This window comes from Suncus etruscus, chromosome 4 (assembly GCF_024139225.1).
Source record: "Suncus etruscus isolate mSunEtr1 chromosome 4, mSunEtr1.pri.cur, whole genome shotgun sequence".
Taxonomy (NCBI): Eukaryota; Metazoa; Chordata; class Mammalia; order Eulipotyphla; family Soricidae; genus Suncus; species Suncus etruscus.
This window is the reverse complement of record NC_064851.1, coordinates 42231576-42256372: the sequence shown is the minus strand read 5'-3', so window position 1 is coordinate 42256372 and position 24797 is coordinate 42231576. Positions and strand designations below refer to the sequence as shown.

The 24797-nt window shown below is 36.0% G+C and overlaps 2 protein-coding genes across 2 annotated transcripts in view; both read left to right on the top strand.

Annotated features, from left to right (window-relative positions):
* The first annotated feature begins 755 nt into the window (after nt 1-755).
* Nucleotides 756-24745, top strand: LOC126007041 (guanylate-binding protein 6-like). The gene is given in 12 exon segments (XM_049772557.1): nt 756-790; nt 6627-6822; nt 7685-7812; nt 13492-13601; nt 13773-13801; nt 13804-13968; nt 16116-16361; nt 17633-17913; nt 18603-18815; nt 20842-20944; nt 21672-21865; nt 24521-24745. Coding segments are annotated over 11 exon segments (1884 nt in total). The 5' UTR covers nt 756-790; nt 6627-6632.
* Nucleotides 756-24797, top strand: part of LOC126006799 (guanylate-binding protein 6-like) — a 150201-nt gene continuing 126159 nt past the window's right edge. Inside the window, exon 1 of the mRNA XM_049772317.1 lies at nt 756-790. The gene's annotated coding sequence lies outside the window, so the exon portion shown is untranslated. The remainder of the gene's footprint in view (nt 791-24797) is intronic.

Sequence of the window (24797 nt, the reverse complement as noted above, 5' to 3'; positions counted from 1 at the left end):
TATATATATATATATATATAATTAAATATGTTGTGAGCCACAGTGTTTTCAGGCTTTTTTTTTAATTCTTTATTTTTTTTTCGGGCCACACCCATTTGATGCTCAGGGGTTACTCCTGGCTAAGCGCTCAGAAATTGCCCCTGGCTTGGCGGGGGACCATATGGGACGCCGGGGGATTGGACCGCGGTCCTTCCTTGGCTAGCGCTTGCAAGGCAGACACTTTAACTCTAGTGCCACCTCGCCGGCACCCAGGCTTTTTTTTTTTTTAACCAAGTTCAAAAACAAACAGGAGTGGAGAGAAGAGGAAGAAAACAAGACAAAGGAAAATGGTAAAAAAAAAAAAAAAGGAATTGGTTTTGTTAAATTTTGATGTTTACTAAACTAAATCTTACATTGCACATCACATTAAAAATAAGAGTTGGGGGGCTGGAGAGATAGCATGGAAAAATGGTGGTTCAAATCCCGGCATCCCATATGGTCCCCGAGCCCTTTAGGAGTGATATTCCTGAGTCCAGAACCCGGAGTAACCCCTGAGTACTACTGGATAAGATCTAAAAACCAAAGGGGAAAAGACAGAACTGGCTCAATTTGTGCTTCTGTAACTAAATGAACACGAATTACTTTTACTTTCAGTTTTGCTTTCTCTCTCTCTCTTTTTTTTCTTTCTTTCTGGTGTAATGAATAAACAGACCTCAGTCTGTTTAAGAGGAGGAAAGAAGGAAGGAAGGAAGGAAGGAAGAAGACAAAGGCTGTTGAAAACTGTTCGTTGAGTGATAGTGCAGTAGAGAAGGTATGTCCTATTTCTCTTACATACGACTTTGTCCTGAACTCAAGGATTAATTTCAAAATCAACCTGATAGCAGAGGATCTGGAAGCAGGAGCAGGAAGCTTATAGGAGCTGCAGCTGTCCTCGGTTCTGGGAAATCTTAGAATCTTTACTGTGTACCAAGAGCAGCTGCAAAAGCACTCCGTGCCCTACTGGGTCCACTGTTTTCCTCGCAACAGCTCATGAATGATAGCAGTAGAGGAGAGCCTTGTTTGAGAGACTGACTGACTTGCTTTAGCAATTTTGCTGAAAACATTAAAGTGCACAAAATAACACAATAATTGCAATATTAATATAATAATAAATGCACAGAATAATTCAGAGCTCACAGGGAGTTATGATCTCAAGGAGAACTACTTAAAAAAACATTCTATCAGTTGTATAAAAACATTTAATTGATTTAATTGATTCTTTCTGTTTTGTTGAAAACTGAACATTTATAAAAATAGCCACTTTTCCCATTCCCTGCTCATTTTTGTCAAAAAATTTTACAATAGTTAGTTGAGATAAATTTGAATTTGGGGGCTAACTTGGGGGAGAAAACTGTGTATAAATTTTAGTTGTCTCATATACATATATATGTATAATTTTACACATATATTTTACTTTTTTTAAATTTCACAAAGAGTCTTGCTGCTTTAGATGGATTATTGTTTGCTTCATGCTTGAATTAAAAAGTCTTTTTCTTCTCTCAACACAATTCTCAATACTTCATGTCGGAGCAGTACAGACTTGAACTGCAGCTAATTTTTTATGCTAAGTAATGTAGTGCCTATAATTGCCTAACGTTAGCCTCTACCCCAGGTTAATCACTCATTCCCACAGACTGTTTCTACTTCATAAATCTGGTTTATTAAATAAATCTTATTTATTACTGTACTTAATTTTGGCTATTAAATCTGAGATTCTTATTATCTCCTCCACAGGCTTGGTGGTTTTCTAGAATGTCTTGTGTAATTAAGAGTAATGACTAGAGTATTGATTTATTACAAAAGTATTAAAATCCGAAAACAGCAGAAGGTAGATGTAAGGAAAAGTAACAAGGTTATAGTGGGCATTCCATGGTATCTTCTTTTTGATTTTGATTTTTTTTTTGAGTCACACCGGTGATACTCAAGGGTTACTCCTGGTTATGTGCTCAGAAATCGCTCCTGACTTGGGGGACCACATGGGATTAGGGGGATCAAACTGCGGTCTATCCTAGTCTAGCACATGCAAGACAGACACCCTACCACATGTACCACCACTCTGGCTTTTTTTTTAATTTTAATTTTTAATTATGAGAACAAAGATGCAAAGAAAGAGGACAAGGTAAAGTTACAGAGGAAGGACAATCACCCATAAACAGAATTCTCAGTAGTCCCATTGCTGATATCTGAACTTTGAACTTTCAGCCAAAGAACATTAAGAAAAATCAAACAGAACTCATGTACAATTACTTTGTCCCTCAAGTCCCCAGATTGTAGTACATAATATTTCTTAGCAGCACACAAAGCAATCTAAAGCCATAAAACTTATGTAACTCCTTAAACATTGAAGGCAAAGTATGTCTCCCCCCCTGGGGTCACATTTTTTTATATTTTATTTAAACACCTTGATTACATACATGATTGTGTTTGGGTTTCAGTCATGTAAAGAACACCACCCATCACCAGTATAACATTCCCATCATCAAATGTCCCAAATCTCCCTCCTCCCCACCCGACCCCCCCTGTACTCTAGACAGGCTTTCCATTTCCCTCATACATTCTTATTATTAGGACAGTTCAAAATGTAGTTATTTCGCTAACTAAACTCATCACTCTTTGTGGTGAGCTTCTGGAGGTGAGCTGTAATTTCCAGCTCTTTTTTCTTTTGTGTCTGAAAATTATTATTGCAAGAATGTCTTTTATTTTTCTTAAAACCCATAGATGAATGAGACCATTCTGCATTTTTCTCTCTCTCTGACTTATTTCACTCAGCATAATAGATTCCGTGTAGATCCATGTATAGGAAAATTTCATGACTTCATCTCTCCTGTCAGCTGCATAATATTCCATTGTGTATATGTTCCACAGTTTCTTTAGCCATTCATCTGTTGAAGGGCATCTTGGTTTTTTTCCAGAGTCTTGCTATGGTAAATAGTGCTGCAATGAATATAGGTGTAAGGAAGGGGTTTTGTATTGTATTTTTGTGTTCCTAGGGTATATTCCTAGGAGTGGTATAGCTGGATCGTATGGGAGCTCGATTTCCAGTTTTTGGAGGAATCTCCATATCGCTCTCCAGAATGGTTGAACTAGTCGGCATTCCCACCAGCAGTGAATAAGAGTTCCTGTCGCACCACATCCCCCACCAACACCGCTTGTTCTCGTTCTTTGTGATGTGTGCCATCTCTGTGGTGTGAGGTGGTACCTCATAGTTGTTTTGATTTGCATCTCCCTGATGATTAGTGATGTGGAGCATTTTTTCATGTGTCTTTTGGCCATTTGTATTTCTTCTTTGTCAAAGTGTCTGTTCATTTCTTCTCCCCATTTTTTGATGGGATTAGATGTTTTTTTCTTGTAAATTTCTGTCAGTGCCTTGTATATTTTGGAGATTAGCCCCTTATCTGATGGGTATTGGGTGAATAGTTTCTCCCACTCAGTGGGTGGCTCTTGTATCCTGGGCACTATTTCCTTTGAGGTGCAGAAGCTTCTCAGCTTAATATATTCCCATCTGTTAAACTCTGCTTTCACTTGCTTGGAGAGTGCAGTTTCCTCCTTGAAGATGCCTTTAGTCTCAATGTCCTGGAGTGTTTTGCCTATGTGTTGTTCTATATATCTTATGGTTTTGGGTCTGATATCGAGGTCTTTAATCTATTTGGATTTTACCTTCATACATGATGTTAGCTGGGGGTCTAAGTTCAATTTTTTGCAAGTGGCAATCCAGTTGTGCCAACACCACTTGTTGAAGAGACTTTTCCTGCTCCATTTAGGATTTCTTGCTCCTTTATCAAAAATTAGGTGATTGTATGTCTGGGGAACATTTTCTGAGTATTCGAGTCTATTCCACTGATCTGAGGTCCTTTCCTTATTCCAATACCATGCTGTTTTGATAACTATTGCTTTGTAGTAAAGTTTAAAGTTGGGGAAACTAATTCCTCCCATGTTTTTTACATACGTTTTTACATTTTCATGCACATGCATATTAGTTTAAGTTAACCTCAAAAGTTTAAGTGGGTTGTTTTTCTTAAGGATTAGAGTCAAAGAAGCACAGTAAAAATGGTGTTAGAGTGGCAATTATTGTTTGCATAGGCCCACCAAAATATGAGAGAAATGGAAAGGAAAAGCCTTGACCTAAATACAAGGAGACCCTACTCCTGAAGTTTCCTGGCATAAGACCAACTCTAGGCACCAGGCAAATTAGTTTGTCCAATCCAAGCCATTATCTGTCTTTTTTATTGTTATTTTTTAATAAATGAGTTATTTAATTGAATCACCATGAGATACACTGTTACAAAGATGTTCATTATTGAATTTCATCATAAAATATACCACCCAGAGATAAGGAAAAGTATCAAGGTTGTTGTGGGCCTTCCATGGTATCTCCTAACAGGATACCTTCTTTTTGATTTTGATTTCTTTTTTTTTTTTTTTTTGTCACACCGGTGATACTCAAGTGTCACTCTTGGCTATGCGCTCAGAAATTGCTCCTGACTTGGGGGACCACATGGGATGAGGGGGATTAAACCGCAGTTTATCCTAGGCTAGCACATGCAAGACAGATGCCCTACCACATGCACCACTATCCGGATTTTTTTATTGCTATTTTTTATAAATTAATTATTTAATTAAATCACCATGAGATCCACTGTTACAAAGATGTTCATGATTGAATTTCAGTCCTACAATATACCACCCACTTAACCAGTGCACATTTCCACCTCAGTGTTCTCAGTTGCCCTCCCCTCCTTCCCATTTCCCCTTCCTTCTCTTTTGCCTGATTCTGGGGCATACTTCTCTCTCTCTCTCTCTCTCTCTCTCTCTCTCTCTCTCTCTCTCTCTCTCTCTCTCTCTCTCTCTCTCTCTCAGCAACCCAGAATGTTTGTAAACTGAACTTCTCTTTAAATTCCTTTGGTGGGGTGTTTTTTAAATTCTTTATTAAATAAGCACAATTAATTAAATTATGCCCTTTGGTGTTATTTCAGCTTTCATACCCTTTCTCTCTCCAGATGAGAGATGAGGTTTTAATTAAAGATGAGGTTTTAATTTTCTACTCTGATCTTCTGATCATTGTCTGATATATCAAGGGCCTTTTTAAAAAATCATCTAATTAGTATAAATTTTAAGTTGAAAGGGGTTCTTAGTAAAAAAACAAGATTGGTTTCTTTTTGCCTTAATAACTCTAGGTATTTCAGGAACTAAGTGTAAATGAACAAAGATACTCTCTCATTATTTAAGAAATTACAAGGTGTTAAGGAATGATGTGCTAGGAAACAGGGACAAAATCTTGTGTGGTCTGTATTTGTGTATGTGTGTATATAGAAAGTCTCAAGAGTATACTCCCCCACAGTCTTGACACAGATCAGACTCTGCAGCCTTCCTAATATCCACTACTTCTTTCTTCTTGGTATCGAAGTTAGTTAAAAAGAATCTAGTCCTTACATTTCATGCAGATGAAGTCTTTAAGTATAGTCTGATCTGCTTCCTACAGTTTACAGAGGGACTGGGAACTGTTCTTGTCTTATAAGGCCTATGCCTTCTCTAGTTATCCTTTACCTTGATATCTCTGGTCTAGATCTTTTTGCATCTTCACTGTACAAAGCACTGTGTATCATTTGAAATTCAACGTATTTTATTTACTCTCTTCTATGTTTTTCCTTAGGATAGATGTATAGTGGTACAAAGAACTAATGAGGCAGACCTAACTAAGTAATTATATTTTAGTGAAGTCTGTTCTGTTTTCTCTGGATACAAGAAGGGAATTTGAAACTAGATACAAGATGAAAGTCAATCACAATGGTGCACAACTATTATATGCACCACAACCAATCACTTACTCTAAATTTTTTTATTCCATTTGATATATGATATTTATTTATTTATTTATTTTGGGTTTGGGGCTACACCTGGTGATGCTCAGGGATTACTACTGGCTATGTGCTCAGAAATCATTTTTGGCTTGGGGGACCAAACGGGATATGGGGGAACAAATGGGATATGGGGGAAATCGAACTGTGGTCCATCCTAGGTTAGCTCATGCAAGGTAGACACCCTACCGCTTGTGCCACCGCTCTAGCCCCACATGCAACTATTTTTAAGTACTATTAAAAGATTAAAGATTGTCCTAGGCCCTACTTTATTTTTTTTTCATACCTTCCTGAGGAAAAAAGACCAGAAATTCCTGACATTGCTAGTCAGCCATTTCCTTCATTGTCTAGTGTTTAAATCTAGATCCCATGTCTTGTTAATGTCTTTTAAAGAAGAGTTGTTAATGATCAATCATATCCTTCAAGTTGCTATAAGTATCAGTGAAACTAGAAATGTGTATATTTACCAAAGAATATAGTGTTATAGACCCTAAGTGTATAGTGACCATTATTCAAATTTTACTAATTTCAATGCAATATTTGGAGGGTAGCACCCACTCTATCAGCTCTAGTACCATCAGATTTGAAGGGAATGATAAAAGATGTTCTCTTACAGTCTATACATTTTAATTTACATTTTATTTCAAATAAACTTTAGAAATCTGAGCTAGTCATAAATGAATGCATCATTTCATAACTAAGTACAAGAACAACGTTGTAATCTTTAAATGATTGTAGGGTCTTGGTTTATAGGTTTCCATGGCATCTGGACTAGACATGATGGCCCCTATTTGTCTGGTGGAAAACAAAAATAAAAAATTATTTGTGAATCAGGAAGCCCTAAAGATCCTAGAGAAGATTTCTGAGCCAGTGGTGGTGGTGGCCATTGTAGGACTGTATCGTACAGGCAAATCTTACTTGATGAACTGTCTTGCAGGAAAAAAGCATGGTGAGTATTTTATACTGAATTATGAGACAATTGCTTCTCTCTATTATATGTATCAACTTATTAAATTTTATATTTGCTAATGTTAAAGGAGAAGTCAACTCCTCACAATAAAACAAACCTTTAATTATAATCTCCAATTTTTTTTTTTTTTTTGGTTTTTGGGCCACACCCGGTGACGCTCAGGGGTTACTCCTGGCTATGCGCTCAGAAGTCGCTCCTGGCTTGGGGGACCATATGGGATGCCGGGGGATCGAACCGCGGTCCATCCGAGGCTAGCGCAGTCAAGGCAGGCACCTTACCTTTAGCGCCACCGCCCGGCCCCAATCTCCAATTTTTTTTAATAATCTCCAACATTTAATTGTAACTTAATTTCTTGTATACTTTAGTTTTACTCCTAATGAGTAAAATCCTCCTCAATTGCTAAGACTTCAATATTCACCTGCTCAATCTCCAGGCTTTTCCAATTTTATAAAACCTCTCATAAAACATATGCTACCTCTATGTGAAATATTCACATCAGAACATAGATAGAATATGAAGTTTCTTTTCATTTCAAATGCTTTCTGCAATCTTTCTTTGGCTCTGAGACAAACCATTCATTACACTCTTCTATCTATATCTATCAATATCCTACCTTTTATTTGATAATTGATATGCCTTTGTCTATATCTCGAGACCTTGTGCAGCATCATTCTCAATGTTATAGTTTTCTTTTTTGAAAATAAAATACACAGTGTTTTTTTTTTGAGAAAAATCATGAAAACATTAAGTATTTATATTCTTTTGCAGTCAGATTTTCATGATTATATAGATGATTTGGTGTTACTGTTTGTTTTGTTTTTTTCCACCTCTCTTCTTGCAGGTTTTTCTTTGGGCTCAACAGTGCAATCTAACACCAAGGGCATTTGGATGTGGTGCCTTCCCCATCCTACCAAGCCAGACCAAGTACTAGTACTTTTGGATACTGAGGGCTTGGGGGATGTGGAAAAGGTAAGACAAAGTGTTATTTCTTATTTCATTATCTCTTCAGTAATTTATCCATTAAGATTTATCTTTATACTTTTGAAAACTTGTTATTATAAATGAATAAATTTTGGCTTAGTTGAATCTATCTTCTAGGCATCCCAAGATAGTAAATAGACAAGAGAAAATGCTATAGTAGGTAACAATTTTTATTTGTTGGCAATGAATGAAAATTTTGAATAAATTTGGTCAGTAATTTGAACATCTGCAGTCCTTACCTCTGGCTTTATATATATATATATATATATATATAATATATATATATATATATATATAATAGAGAGAGAGAGAGAGAGAGAGAGAAGAGAGAGAGAGAGATATGTAGTAGTGGCCAAAAATCAAAATCTTTTTCCTAAGCACACTTTCTCCTATTTAGATGAATGCATTGCATTTAATCATAATGAATAAAATTTTACTGATCTGTAGGCAGATTGATAAGAGGAAAAATTATACTGGTAGTTCAACTCTACTTTTATCAATTTCATGGGAGCTTTCTTATTGAAATGTGCTTTTTGAGTTTTCCTGAGATGGGAAAATTCCTGATAAATCATTGATAAATGCCTTCATAAGTAAGTACTGACTCCTGGGAGGCTGACTCCAAGAAGCATTCCCAGAAACTGGGAGAATAAGTACTTCAGTTCTGAAAGGTGATTGTTCAGCCTGTAAGACTTTCCACCATACTCAGTGAGCATAAGAGTGCTCAAAGGAAAAAAAAGAGAAGCATTAACTCAGACACATTTTTGAAAAAGAAGAAAGATTTCTTACTTACCTCATGACCTATGAAATAAAATGTTACTTTTAGGGAAGAAAATAGGGGTAGTATATATGTTTTCTATTAATTCATAGGTCATTTTCTAAGGTGTTTAATACAATTAGGAAGCGCTAATTTTATGAAATTATATATTTGAATTACAAATATTAAAATAGACATTAAATAATTTTACTATTTTAGTTTTGACTAATAATAAAATTATTTTTCTTATTTTTAAGCTTACATCGAGTTATGGAACTAATATCTGAAAAGTGGTATATCTATATTTCTGTTAAATAGTTAGAAATTATATATATTTTGAAGTCATATATCAAACACTGATACATGTCTCTGACTGAAAAATTTTAGTTTGTTCTAATTCTAATAAGTTTCTAAACAAATTTATAACTAAAGATATGTTATAGGAAACACGTAATGAATACACTATCCTCACTTCTAACTCCCACTAAATCTCTCATATAGAATCTTACAGACCTAACTTTCACCAGTTACGTTAATCTCAGGAAATTTTACATTGCTTCTATAAAATAATTTCTGTATTATTACATTTTTGGATAGTTTTATAATTTGTACAAGCAAATTTGATTTCAGCTACCTGGGCTAATTCTCAAAATTCAGCTTTTATTTCTATGCCTAGCCTCTTCTACAGTCAAATTTAATAACTATTTTATTGTAAAATTCCTTTATGTTAGGATTTCTCATTTTGTTTATGTTGATTTTTTTTATTTGTGTCATCATCTTTATTTCTTTCAGTTTGCCTTCTACTCATTCTTGAAAACTCTGTTTAAAATTTTAATTTTTAATATTACTCTTTTTAAAACTCTTACAGATCTGCTTTATTTTGTTTGTTTGAGCTTTACAAGTAATGCTCAGGATACTAGGGACCCTTTTCAGTGATTATCAATAACTGAGTGTCCCTGGTTCTTTGCAAAGGATATAATGATTAAGGTGTTGAGGGATAAAGGATGTGATGCTGCCAGGCCCTCTGGTATTAAGCACCACCCTGAGTGAGATTGGGAGCCTCCATGTCTGCATGTGACAGTATTTGGCACCTCTAGGACTACCTTGGGTAACACGGGGAAATGTAAGCTGTCAGTAAACAGGGGCCGGAGTGGTGGTGCAGTGGAAGGGTATTTGCCTTGCATGAGGCTGACCTAGGACAGACCATGATTCAATCCCCCAGCATCCCATATGGTCCCCAATCCAGGAGAGATTTCTGAGTGTAGTAAATCAGCCTGTAGGATGGGCTTGGATGGTGGATGGAGGCCCCGACCGCATGGCTCCATCCCCCATTTACCAGCGGGTCAGCACAACTTCAGGTGGTCGCAGCAGGAATTAGACTCACTAAGACAGACTTCATGAGAGATAACATCTTTATTGGCCCTGGCCATCATGTGTGGGCCTATATCATAAACCTATTTAAGCATTTGCTATTCTTAGCTTGCCCTGCATCTTAACTCCTTTCAGCCATCTTTTCTCCAACCTCCATGCTGCCAAAAAACCTTAATCCCCTGGGTCAAAGGCCTTATCTAACCTTCCCAAGATCCCTCCCAGGAATGGGCAGGGTCTTGCAGGTAAAGATACATTAATATCCGAGGTGGAGTCATCCTCTGAAATATAAATGAAGCTTTTGTAATCCCGACTCCGCCTTTAGCCAAAGGTGGCTAATATTGCAAAGCCACAATATAATAAAGTTAAAATTAAATACCAGCCTTTTTCAAAAACATAACATTTATGCAAAATATACCATACACCTGTAACTTAAAATTCCCTTAATGTTTTTTTACCAAGCACTATTCTGGAACTTTCATGTTCCTATACTCTTAAAATTTTGGGGGAACTAATTGTTCCTATTAACCTTCCCTAAATACAAATACTACAGCATAAATGCATAACATACATTTAAAAAAACAGGCTTAATACATTAAAATACACAGTAAGACATTATACCATTGGGAACATTAACTATGGAAAATAATAAAGCACACTTAAATCATAAAGAAAATGACTTAAGACAAAGTTAGATGCAGGCGGTTAGAAATCAGATCTTTTAGTTGGACTAAGCTGTATTACTACCCTATTTTAAATTTTTTTTACACTACTACCTAATTTTTTTCCCATTACCAGCACCATTTGTGAAATTCTTCACCTAAAACCAAATGTCCAGACGCCGATCTTCTTCCATGTGGTTTGGAGTTTCAAGGGGTTCCAGCCACCGCAACTGCTCTGAGGCTGGGTTGAGCGCACGCCTGCCACCTCTGGCCGCTTTCAAGCTATTCGCTTATTTTTTGTCTTGCCGCATGGTCTGCCACAGTACTGGCGCTCTCGGCTGATTGCAGCTGCTGCAGGACGGGCATTCTTTGCTGGTCACAGCTGCCTTTTCTCCCCTTCAGGTGGTTCTGTGGAAGCAGATACAGCTACCTCAGCTGCCGCAGCATGTCAGTGCAGCTTTTCAGGGTGCATTTGGATGTCCATAATTCAAAGTGATCCATGTTAAAAGTCCAGTTAGAAATTTGCAAAGTCGAAATCCAAATTTAAGCTGAAGGTCATTCTCAGAAATCAGTCCACTTTCAATACAGTTTTTTTTTCTCCTCCGTTTCCAATCTAGGCTTTTCATCAGTCTTTGAAAAGGTCAAAATCTTTGGAAGAAGGATTTTCGCAACAAAGTTTCAGTTCTGAGCCACGGATGGGGGTAATCCAAGTTTCCACCGCCTTTTTGGCATCAGCTTCTCTGCCCCTAGAAGGGATCGTGGCCATCTTTGAACATAGTTGCACGTGGCCCAGGGTTTTGGGCTCAGTCCATCCGAAAAGAGCCAAAATCAAACTGAAAAGCAGAAATCTCACCATATTCGCTGTTTTCTTGGGTCCAGGGTTCACATCCATGTCCAGGGCACCAGATGTAGTAAATCAGCCCTTAGGATGGGCTTGGATGGTGGATGGAGGCCTTTGTCCTTAGGCCCCGGCAGATGTATTAAATCAGCCCTTAGGATGGGTTTGGATGGCGGATGGAGGCCTTTGACCTTAGGCCCCGGCCATGTGGTTCTATCCCCCATTTACCAGCGGGTCAGCAACTTCAGGTGATTAGACTCACTCAGACAGGCTTCATGAGAGATAACATCTTTATTGGCCCTGGCCATCAATGTGTGGCCTATATCATAAAACTATTTAAGTATTTGCTATCCTTAGCTTGCCCTGATCTTAACTCCTTTTAGCCATCTTTGCTCCAACCTCCATGCTGGCAAAAGACCTTAATCCCCTGGGTCAAAGGCCTTATCTAACCTTCCCAAGACCCCTCCCAGGAATGGGTGGGGTCTTGCAGGTAAAGATACATATAATATTCAAGGTGGAGTCACACTGAATGCATAGCCAGGAGTAACCTCTGAGCATCAATGTGTGTGCCCCCCCCCCCAAAAAAAAACCCCGAAGAAATTAATCCATGGTACATACAATACAAGGTATGCATCTTAAACCACTGTCAGGTCAATATTTGAGTTGCTAGGTTTTTTCCTAATGACTGCTTACATTTAAACAAATTTTCAAAAAAATTTGGACTACACCCAGATATGCTCAGAGCTTACTCATGACTCTGCACTCAGAAATCACTCCTGGAGTGATCATATGCTGTGTTGGGGATCAAATCCAGGTTGGCTGCATGGAAAGCAAGTACTTCACTGACTGTACTATCTACCCAGAATTCATTTTTTATTTTTTCAAGCTACAAGTTATGCTGCTTTTATCAATTACTATATGTGAAATTGTGATTGAAATGGTCATCTTTGGATATCTATCACTGTTTTGCCTTGCTTTCTTGAAAATAACAGTTGTCACTTTAAGTTTGCTTTTTAAAATCTGAAACTCATGGAAAATATCAAATCCTTCCTAGCAATATTTGCTGATTGATATAAGTGAAATTTTTGTGTGTCTTCTTTGGTATATTTTATAATATATAGTTTAGTATTATATATTATAGTTATAGTTACTATATATATATATAGTTATATATATATATAGTTATATATATATAGTTATAGTTACTAAATACGTATAGAATGAAGATGTTCAGAGATTCATTCTTAAACAGCTTATATACCATATGTGAGTTTATATATATTATATATATACATATATTTAATGGGATTTTTGGGTTTTAATTAAGGCCCACACCCAGTGATGCTCAGGGATTGATTATTCCTGGCTCTGTGCTTAGGCATAACTCTCTCCTATGGGGTGATATGGGGTGTCAGGTCTCAAATGTTGGTTGGTCACATGCAAGGCAATTACCCTACTCACTGTACTATTTCTTTGGCCCTGTTATATGTTTTTTTTTTATTCAATTGATAAAAGAAAAATTTATTAGCACAGCGGTAGGTCATTTGCCTTGTATGCAGCCAATCCAGGATGGACAGTGGTTCTAATCCCAGCATCCCACATGGTCCTCCAAAAGCCTGCCAGGAGCGATTTCTAAGCACAGATCCAAAAATAACCTCTGAGTGCTGTCAGGTGTGACCCCAAAACAAACAAAAGAAAAATCTATGATGTTTAGAATTTTTTATGATTTAGACAATAATTTTAAATATTTTAGATAATAAAATTTTAAATAAAAGAAATAATATTAATTAATTATATAATATAAAAAAAAAATTACGTATTTGAGATAATACTTTAATTATTTAATTTAGAATTTGCATTATTTATGCAAATATCAAAATCACAAATAGATTTTTGTACTTGTTAAAGCTGATATCTTCATGTATGCTTATCTTCATACTTCATTACATAGTGGTTTAAAATATAAATAAAATGAGTGATTAATAGTTTTATTCAACTTTCGAGGAGCTAATTGCCATCACTCTTTTTTAAAATCTATATCTCAGGGTGATGCTAAGAATGACTCGTGGATCTTTGCCCTGGCTGTGCTTCTCTGTAGCACTTTTATCTACAACAGCACAGGAACCATCAACCATCAGGCCCTGGAGCAGCTGCAGTATCCTTCCAAGAACCAGCCTCCCTGGTGTCCATGTGTTTATTGGAGTTAAAATCCTGGGACAAGGAAGGTCATGAGAGGGAACTTTGGACAAAAGAGTGTTAATAATCTTTTTTATTAGAAAAATGTGTGGGTTGTTGATCTGATTTCTTTTCCTGAACCAAGTCCTAGTTATGTGACAGAGCTCACAGAACTCATTAAGACAAAGGCTTCCCTTGTCCCGATGGAGTAGAAGATTCGGTAGATTTTGTGGGCTTCTTTCCAGACTTTATCTGGGCTGTCCGTGATTTCACTCTGGAACTGAAGCTAGATGGTCGCTCTGTCACAGAAGATGACTACCTGGAAAATGCTTTGAAACTGAGTCAAAGTAAGAGTTCATGGCCTGGGAAGTGGATAGTAGTGGGAGCTACTTTGTCCTTTCTGGAATTGCATTTATATTAAAGACTAGGTTGAATTTTATGAAAAAGTTCTAGGGACTGGAGTTTAACTTCATGTAAGATAATAAGAAAGACTGACCTAGTTTCAGTTCCAGCCATTTCATATGGTTCCCATTGCCTCACCACAGTCACCCTGGGTGCAGAATCAAGTGTAAGCACTGAACACCACTAGGTATGGTCTAAACGACTTCCTCTGGAGAAGAAAAGAAAATGTTCTTGTGTAAAACAACTCAAAACAACTAAAAACTTTACATTTTTGATATCCTGATAACAAGTACTAACGTTTTAAAAAATCTAACACTTTCAGTTTCTGCATTTCTTTCGTGAAGAAAAATACTGATCTAATTCTTGTCAGACATAATAAAATTCCAAGTAAAATATGCATACATAGATATTTTTAAGGAGAAAAAGAAGTTTCTAATGTATATAATCATTTCAAAATAACTACATTGTAAAGAATCTTCAACATGTATGTGTTCAATATTTCTGATAATTACTGTATTACTTATACTTTTTGTTTTGTTGTGGTTTTTGACCACATCCTGTAGTTTTTGATGCTTGCTTCTGGCTCTGCACTCGGGTATCACTCCTGATCAGCATGACCAGGGAAGCAAGGGGTGCTTGGAATCTAACCTGGGTGGGTTGTTTGCAAGACAAGATTCACATCTTCTGCACTATCACTTCATCTCATCCTTATACTTTCAATATCATGTGCTTCTCTTCATAGATATTTGTTTGAGGTAAAAGCAGGTTTTATTTGGAGGTTCAGAGGTAGGGGAGGGAGAGAATGAGAATGAGAAAGGCCATTATGCTCAAGACAGAACACAAACTTCTTCAAGGGCAAAAACATACATGCCAGTATGAAAGTACAAACCTCAAGAGGAGAAATGTGTCCAGGACACATGGGCCCAGGGAACACATGCGATTCTCTTCACAAATATACTATACTTAACATGTAATAAATGTACTGAATGGATTACATTAAACAATGATCTATTGTAATAAAATTATATATTTAAAGCTTACATTTAATTTTTATGTAATATAAATTAACAAATTGAATTATTTATTGGATTATATTTGTAAGGGCACATATTTTATAAAACTTTTTATCTTTAATTCTGATTGCTTCATATTGATTTAATAGTTCTGCTTATATTTTCTGAATACACACATCAAAATCAATGTAAAATCAATGAACAGTATAGGAAACACAGTCACATTAATTATATTTCTTTACCTCATAGTAGTGGCATTCAAGAGGTTTTATTTTCTTCTTTTTTTTTTTGGTCTTTGGACCACGCCTGTTGATGCTCAGTGATTACTCTGGCTATGCACTCAAATTGCCTGGCTTGGGGGACCATAAGGGACGCCTTGCAAGGCAGATGCCTTACCTCTATCGCCACCACTCTGACCCCATTCAAGAGATTTTACTGAAAAGTAGCTGAAGTTGTATTTATTTGTTTTCAACATTGAAATATTTTTTCTTAAATAACAAGTATTTTTTTTCCTAATATTTAGAATAGTGCTTCAGTATCTTTCATTTGTGCTCTTTGTTTGGGGCCCAAACTTAATTCTCATGAATCAAATAGACTAAAAGTTATATTTGACTTTTCTTTCCTTTAAGCCTTTAATTCAGGATTTAGTTCTCTAACTACCCTATCATGTTGAAGTCTGGAATGCCAATCTTAGTTTTCTTTTAACTGGATCGATGTTTCCTAAAGTCTTACTAGTACACATTAATTGTTCAAAGAAACACTGTTAAAGGAGTTATGAGCATAAAAATGGCATTATATCAAAAAAGAAAAATATCACAGGGCTGGAAAGATAGTACAGAATACAAGTAACTTGCATTGCATACAGTTGACCAGGTTTAATTCTAGGCAACCCATGTGGTTCCCCAGGCACTGCCAGGAAGGATCCCGGAATGCAGTCAAGAGTAACCCTTGAGCACTGCTGATTGTGGCCCCAAATCAAAAAAATATAATAACAACAATTTAAAAAATGTACTAAAATTCTTCAACTCCAAGACCCTTACACTATTTTTATTGAAATATGTATAATCTTTCTTCTTCAGGCAATAACCCCAAAGTGCAAACATCCAATGTTTCCAGAAAAAGTATCAGGCATTTCTTTCCAAAACGCAAGTGTTTTGTCTTTGATCGGCCAATACATGACAAAAATCTTCTAGCCAATATTGAGACTGTGCCTGAAAACCAACTGGATCTCCAATTTCAGGAACAAATACAAAAATTCTGTTCTTATATATTCACCAATGCGAAAATCAAGACTCTCCAAGAGGGATTTATTGTCACTGGAAAACGTGAGTCTCCTTTTTCATAGATGTATGGGACCCAAAATATGTAGAATGTGCTTTAAAATGTGTTTTAGAGCATCTTTATTATATGAAAATCAAATATATGAAGATTCATACTAATTGAAGAAATATGCCTGGCTTATCCCATATTTGGAATTTATAAACAACTCTTTATATTGTAAATTTTGTCTCTTATCTGTGGTTTTCACTTATCAAAAATTCCTACACTAATGAAAAATCTGCTACCAGATATGAAAAAAAATACTATAGTAACTTCTACAGGGGGAATCTTACATTAAAATGTTTTTTGAAAAAGAGTGAAGATGTTTGAGAGAATAGAGAAATTCTATTGCCTAAACATAAGGTAATAGTCTCTTCTTCTAATTTTAAATAGAAATGTACTTAAAATTTCAGCTGTTTTCTTGTTTGTTTGTTTGTTTGTTTGGGTTTGTTTTGAATTTTGGGTCACACCAGCAGTGCTCAGGGGGTTACTCCTGGCTTTGTGCTCAAAAATTGCTCCTGGCAGGCCCAGCAGTCTATATGGGATCCCGGGATTTGAACCACAGTCCATCCTGAATCTGCTGCATACAAAGCAAATGCCCTACCCCTGTGTTATATCTCTGGTCCCCAATTCCAGAACTTTTAAAATAGCATTTTATCCTGATTCATCTGCCTACCTAGTTCTGTATATTTTGCTCTTAATTTCTTTTCTTTTCTTTTCTTTTCTTTTCTTTTTTTTTTCTTTTTTTTTTTTTTTTTTGGTTTTGTTTTCTGGGCCACACTCGTAAGTGCTCAGGGTTTACTTGGCATTGTGATGATAAATCTCTCCGGGCAGGCTTGGGAGACCATATGGTATGCCAGAGATGGAACCCAGGCTGGCCACAGGCAAGGCAAATGCCTTACTCACTGTGCTATCACTCCAGCTCTGCTTTTAATTTCTTAATGGGAAATATTTACCACATATACCTTAGTATGTTGGATGAAGATAATTTGTTAAGCAATGTGGACTTCAGAACTCTCCCCTAAAGAAACGCCAATATAAAAGTGAAGGTGAGGCTAGTAAAAAAATGTAAGGGATGTTTATTTGTTTGTTAAATGATTAAAAATGTAGTCTCCAAATTTTGAATCCTATTCATTGTTAATTTGATATTTGTACAATATCCTGGTCAATCCACTATTTTTAGGACTAAATACCAAATCAGTGTTCTGTGTTGTGTTCTGTTGAATGATATCTTGGTATTCATCTCATCAATTTTCTGCATTATTTGCTTATTTAGGTCTGGCTACTCTGGTGGTGACCTATGTTGATACTATTAGCAGTGGAAATGTTCCTTGTTTGGAGAATGCAGTGACAACTTTAGCTCAGATTGAGAACTCAGCTGCTATGCAGATGGCATCTGATTATTACAGTGAACAAATGATCCAGAAAGCAAAATTTCCAACAGACACAGTTGAAGAACTGCTGGACATGCACACAGCCTGTGAGAAAGAGGCCATTTCAATTTTCATGAAGAATTCCTTCAAAGATGAAAACCAAGAGTTTCAGAAGAATCTTGTGGTAAGTTTTCATTGTCTGTTGTCATCCATCCCCTTGAACAATGAAACATATATGTGCCTTCATTGACTCCAGCTTTCATTTCTCAGTCATAGTCAAGAAAGTTAGGATCTCGAGCTCAGAACTTCAAAGTACTATGTTGTCTTCCTCCTAAAACAGTGGCACTTTATTAAATATTTTTCTGATCCATGCAGCAAAATCATGTTAGACATCTTGCTGAAGTGAATTTTTGAGTTTCCAGGTATGCACAGAATACCAAAAATCATACTGAGTTGATATATTGTCCTCTGGACATATATTCATTCTAAATTTTCAACAATTTTTTATTAACCTTCCTCCCATACAATTTTTAATTTAGTATGCTCTTTATTATATTACTATAAGATTGAAAATTATTGAATAATGTTACAATAGCAAGGGATTAATTACAGAAGTTTGAATATGCAAGTGTAACATTTCAGTTGGATCACCAGAGTTCTAGGGAAGTTAAAAAAATTCCCCATAGTCCTGTAAGAAATTTATAAGGCTCTGAAAAAATTAAAACTTTTTATCCCCTTTTATTGCATTTTCTTCTTTAACAGAAAAAATTTCTCACAAGGACTATGGTTAGACAGTTCCTCCTAACAGGTTATTTGGGAGTTTTACTGCCACTATCCTTTCTTCTTATGACATCATATATATTCCCTTTACAGAAAATTATACAGGATAAAAAAAAAGAATTTTTGCTGAAGAATGAAGAGGCATCTCTTAAGTGTTGCCAGGCTATTCTTGAGCAGCTTTCAAAATCATTGATGGAAAGTGTTTCAGCAGGACTTTTTTTTGTTTCTGGAGGGCACAAATGCTACATGGAAACAAAGGAAAAAATTAAGCAAGACTACCAGCGGGTGTCCAGGAAAGGAGTGAAGGTGAGGAATAAGGGAAGCATAAAGATTCTACAGAATAGTGTGAAGAGAAATAGAGTACAAATTTTAAATATGAGAGCAAGGGTGCATTATGACAACTTTTCCTCTTTAGTTCCACTAGTTTTCATTGTTTTTTTTTTCCAATTTTAGAATTTTTATTAATGTCTTTATTTATACAATTTGATTTCAAACATAATTGTAGTTGGGTTTCAGTAATATAGGGAAGTAAATTGCTGAAATCCAGATGTAGATATGATTATTTACTTCTTAACTCAGTAGCATATTTGTTGTGTAATTGATAGTGATTTATAAAAGTATAATCTTTATCAAACTGTACCGTAGGGAAGAAAGAAAGTCAACTATTTAGACAATTGCGTAAGAGATATAAATTTATTTTTCATTTTGTTTGCTGGTTTGGGTGCCACTACAAGAGGTGCTTAGGGGTTACTCCTGGCTCTACCTTCAGGAGTCACTCCTGCCATTGTTCAGGGGACCATATGGAATATATGTAGAATATATAGAATCTCTAAAGAGAATATATAGAATCTATATGTATAGACTCTATAGACTCTATAGAATATATTAGAACATGGGGCCGGAGAGATGGCATGGAGGTAAGGCGTTTACCTTTCATGCAGAAGGTCATCGGTTCAAATCCCGGCGTCCCATATGGTCCCCCGTGCCTGCCAGGAGCAGTTTCTGAGCACAGAGCCAGGAAAAACCCCTGAGCACTGCCGGGTGTGACCCAAAAACCACAAAAAAAAAAAAAAAGAATATATTAGAACATATACATATTGGCTGTGTACCATTCAAGTGCCTTACCCACTGTACTGTTTCTCTGACCCAGAGATATAACATTCTTAACCTGATAATATGGATCCCATAGTGATTATAATTAAAGAAGTTATATAAAATTATTATGGTGAGCAACTAATATATAATGAATTATTATTGACTATAAGTATACTATTAAGTTCTTTCTCTAGATTCTTAAACACCTCAAAACTACATTCAGATTCTTTTCATTTTTAAATGATGTGTCATTTAACATTTTGGAAAATGAGGAAGATGATTTAATAAGATATACCTAACTAGTTATATGACATAGCCTAGATATATTATATTTAAACCATTTATGTAACTGCACTTAAAGATGTTCTTGGTAGTCAAAATCATTTGACACATTTCTCAGACTTCATCATCATGAAGTAAATCATGACTGCCATTATTATCACATTTTATAAATCTATTCAGAAAGTTTCAGAAGAATAACAGTATACATTAGGGGCACCAATTCACATTCAGATTACAAATATAAAAGTACATGACACATTATGCTTTTTGTAAAACAAACATTATATATATATTTTATTTAAACACCTTGATTAAAAACATGATTGTGGTTGGGTTTCAGTCATGTAAATAAAACCTCCCCCCCCACCAGTGCAACATTCCCATCACCAGTGTCCTAAAACTCCTTCCTCCCCACCTCACCTCTGCCTGTACTCTAGACAGGCTTTCTATTTTCCTCCTACATTCTCATTGTTAGGATAATTCTCACTGTAGTTATTTCTCTAACTAAACTCATCACTCTTTGTGAAAAAAAATAAAAGACATTTTTGCAGTAATTCCCAGAGACAAAAAAGAGAGCTGGAAGGTCCAGCTCACCTCAAGAAACTCACCACAAACATTTTATTCTGAGTGGTTAGAAGAATATTTAGAAAGAAATAACACTGGTTGAAAGATTGGAAGCGTAGAGACTTTGGACAATCTAAGGAGGTTGGACTCTGTTAAGAAGAATGTATAAAATTTTAAGAATGTCCTGGGGCCATTGGTGGAGGGAGGTTGACATTAGTGGGTGGTAAGGGTCGTGACTCATTGTGTATCTTAAATTGTACTATGAAGGAGTCTGTTGATCATAATTGTTTTAATAAAATAAAATTAAAATAAAATAAAATAAAATAAAATAAATGGACATGGGCAGAGTATCTTAGTAGAAATCTAAATCCTTTGTTCTTTTTGTTTTCAGTCAAATGAAGTCTTACAGAACTTCTTGCAGTCTCAGGCATTAGTGGAGAAATCCATCCTGCAGTTAGACACAGCCCTCACTGAAGGACAAAGGACCTTAGCAGGTATTGGGCTGGGCTCTGTTCACCATGGGAGGGGAGGGTATAGCATGGCACTTTGACAGACTGGATGGAAAAGATTTTCTGGACAAGAGTGCTTCTGGTATAACTGCAGAACACTCTCTGATAATCTGAACACAGGAGGAGTCATGGTGTGTTTTTCATCACATTCTCAAATTTGCTCTGAGGAATGGTAGGAGGAAGTAGAAACTCCTTCCTATAAGCAGAGGCCTCAAACTCAATTTACCTGGGGGCCGTAGGAGGCAAAGTCAGGTGAGCCAGGGCCGCATAAGGGATTTCACACACACACACACACACACACACACACACACACACACACACACACACACAACACACAACACACACACGACAGTGGACAGGAGCAGCGGAAATGAAGTCTGTGCTAGGCGCAAATTATTCACCATTATTCAAAAAAAAATCACAAAAATCGCATTAAACATTTGCATACCCCGAACGAAACTGCTCGGGGTATGCGAATGTTTAATGCGATTTTTTTCTTACTACTGCGATTTTTATTGCGATTATTCGGTAAGCGAATAATTACGAATACTGCGATATTTGAAGGCGGGCCACGGGCCACAAAATGTTGTACGGAGGCCCGCGGGCCGCGAGTTTGAGACCCCTGCTATAGTATACGGTTTGGTTTCTGAACTCAGGAATACAGGGATGAATCTTCACTGAATTCTTTCTACTCTAAATCTTCCTGGGGCAGAGGAGAGGACCAGAAGGGAGGCAATTGAGAAGGAGCAAGAGCTGTTAAAACAGAAGCAGCAGGAGCAGCAGCAACTAATAGAGGCAGAAAAGAGGAGTCTCCAGGAAAACATAGATCAACTGGAAAAGAAGCTCATTAAAGAAAGAGAAAACCGTCTTGAAGAACATAAGAGAATATTGGATCATAAACTGAAGGTAAATCTGCTTGTAATTGGGCCTATTCAGTTCTACATTCATGTAACATGATCAATCAGAGAAAAAATAGAGTTGTTTTTCTCTTTCATTTATTGATTTTATTATAGTTTAATATGTTTACAATAGTTTTAACAATTATATATATTTTTTCTTTTTTGAGGGTAGGATTGGACACACCTAACTGTTTTGGTCTCACTTCTAGCTCTGCTTGGGGAGTTATTTAGGGAGTTTCTTTGGGGATCATATGTGATGTTAAGAGTTCAAATATTCAAATCCAAGTCAGTTCCATGCAAGAAAAATGCCTCACCTCCTGTACTATTTTTTTCAGCCTTACAATTATGATTTTGATGTGTACAATTACCATTCCTCTTGACTACAAAAGTTCCCTAAACCTTATGTGACCTCTAATCTGGCTTGTCACCTTTTCCTCTCCCTCACCTCCTCTGCTCTATTTGGACATAGTAGTTTTGCAATTCAAGGCCAAGGTTTTGTCACAATTCAATATGATTTATATCCTTGTTTAGTTTTTATATGGGATTATTTATTTTCCTTCTCTAATTTGGTTCCTACTAATTTGATGCTTTCCCAGTTTTTCAGGTTGCAGTGAGTTGCAAAGCTTCACATTTTCTTATAGCTACATAGCTTTCTATTATGTGTTTTTACCATAAGTTCTTTATCCATTCATCTATCATTGGTATTTGGGTTTCTTCCACATCTGAGCTATTGTGCTAAATGCTGCAATGGACATAGGTACATACATACACTTTCAATTTAATAATTTTGTGTTCTTGGAATGAATGCCAAAAAGTGAGATCACAGAGTCATATGGGAGCTCTATTCTTACTTTATAAAGAAGGTCTATGATTTTTTTTAAAGGCTGAGTCAGATGACAGTTCCACCAGTAGTAGTAAATGAGAGTTATTTTTTACCATGTTCCTGCCAATGTGCTTTATATATATATATGCTAATATATTATATTTATATTATTATATTATATTGTTATATTATATATGCACATATTTTTCTATCTTCACTAGTGTGAGATTATATCTCATTATCACTGTGATTTACATTTCTCTGATACTAAATGAGAATTCGAATGAGCATTTACAAAGCAAGTAGCTGACTTATGTGGTCTGAACTTCTGAGACATGTATTGTTCTTTTGAGAAAGACTTGTAAAGCTAACAGAAACTTATAAGTGGGTCTCACGATTATCTATTTTCTCCCTCTTTTACTCTTTATGCTACATTTTTTTTGTTTTGTTTTGTTTTGTTTCTGGTAAAGGAAGGACAGGACAAGTCAAACAAATCATTCTACATATTTTTGCGTAGGTAGGAATCATGTTTGACAAAAGGCCTCTGTGCAAAGAGACTTTAATTTTAAGTTGGAAAAATGCTTAGTACTAATAGCCTACAATGCTTGCTGCTCGTTATGCTATGCTTTTAACTGATTATGACTTATTAAACACTGAATTCTGTGAATATATATTTTTAAAAAGAAACCTCCAGGGGCCAGAGTGATAGTACAGTGATAGTACAAGGGCATTTGCCTAGCACACACCAACACAGGCTAGATCCTTGGCACCCCATAAGGTCCCTTGAGCACCATCACGAGTAGTTACTGAATGCACAGCCAGGAATAACCCCTGGATATCAGCATAGAAGCCCCCCAAAAGTCTTTATAGTCTATTCTGTAGAGTTCAAAATGGTGATGGTTTTCTCAAACCTTTGGATGTAAATAGGATTATTGTTGCTGATTTGGGGAGGTCTGAGAAATGTTACAACCATGGGTGTTTAATGTGAACAGCAAGTAGTTTGCTCTACTAAGATCTCTGCCAATTATTTAAAAGTCTTCTACCACCCACAAACTATAAAGGCAAATCTGTGTTGATAAAAACCAACAAAAATATCCATACTTAAATCACAGAAAAATGTTAGTTTCTAATCTTGTTGTATTGTTTGCAGTTTATATTGTCTACTCAAAATAATAAAAAAAATATTGGGAAAATCCTTTCATTGCCTATCAAAATATATTCATTACTGATTTCTAGAACAGTGAGCAAGTTTCTATTATTTCTACATTTGAGTGCTTGTACATAACATGTAGTAATGAAAATTTGTGCTGTCATACCTTTTGGCTGGTCTTTTTTTTTCTCACTAGAGCATAATCAGTTTGTCCTGGATAAGCATCCAAGTGAAACCATAATTGGACCATAGTAATAGTAGAGATTTATAAACTAATCTCTTCCTTTTCAGAAAAAGGGGGCCAATCTCCCCCTTTTCATAAAAAAATTTACTCTGTATCCCATTGGAAACATGTCTTTATCTTTATCAAGCTAGCAAACAGAAAGTGATTCCCAATTGTACTATGAAACTCTTACTAACTACATGCTTGGATTTTTTTTCAGTGAGCCCAAGGGGTGGGATGGTATCACTCACTGTGGAAAAGATTAAAAATTAGTAAAAATAATGGAATTTCAGTGTTCAGGTCAAACAGGAGATATTCTTCGATGCAAATGTCTTCTTTCATTATTGATGAAGAGAGACAAATTCAAGAGTAAAAGAGACAGTTGGGCAAATCTCCTAAATATGAATTGTATTTCTGATAAAAAGATTTTTGATTCTCATTTTTTATTAATGTTTTTTACTTTTAGATCCATGCAGAGATGATTAATGAAGGTTTCAGAGAAAAAGCTGATGATATGAATGCTAAGATTAACCAGTTGCAAAAAAGAGTTAAAGACACTGAGGATGATAGTCCATGGCTTGTTAAAATCTTGAAGAATGTTTTTAGTGAGCTCATTTCAACAGTCTTTTCTCCTGATATGGTTGCGGATATCTTAGTGAAAGGAGCAAACTCACTATTTAAAAAAACATAGATTTTCTTTAAAAGGAAATGCAGTATGTGGTAAATGATTTGACTTCTTTATG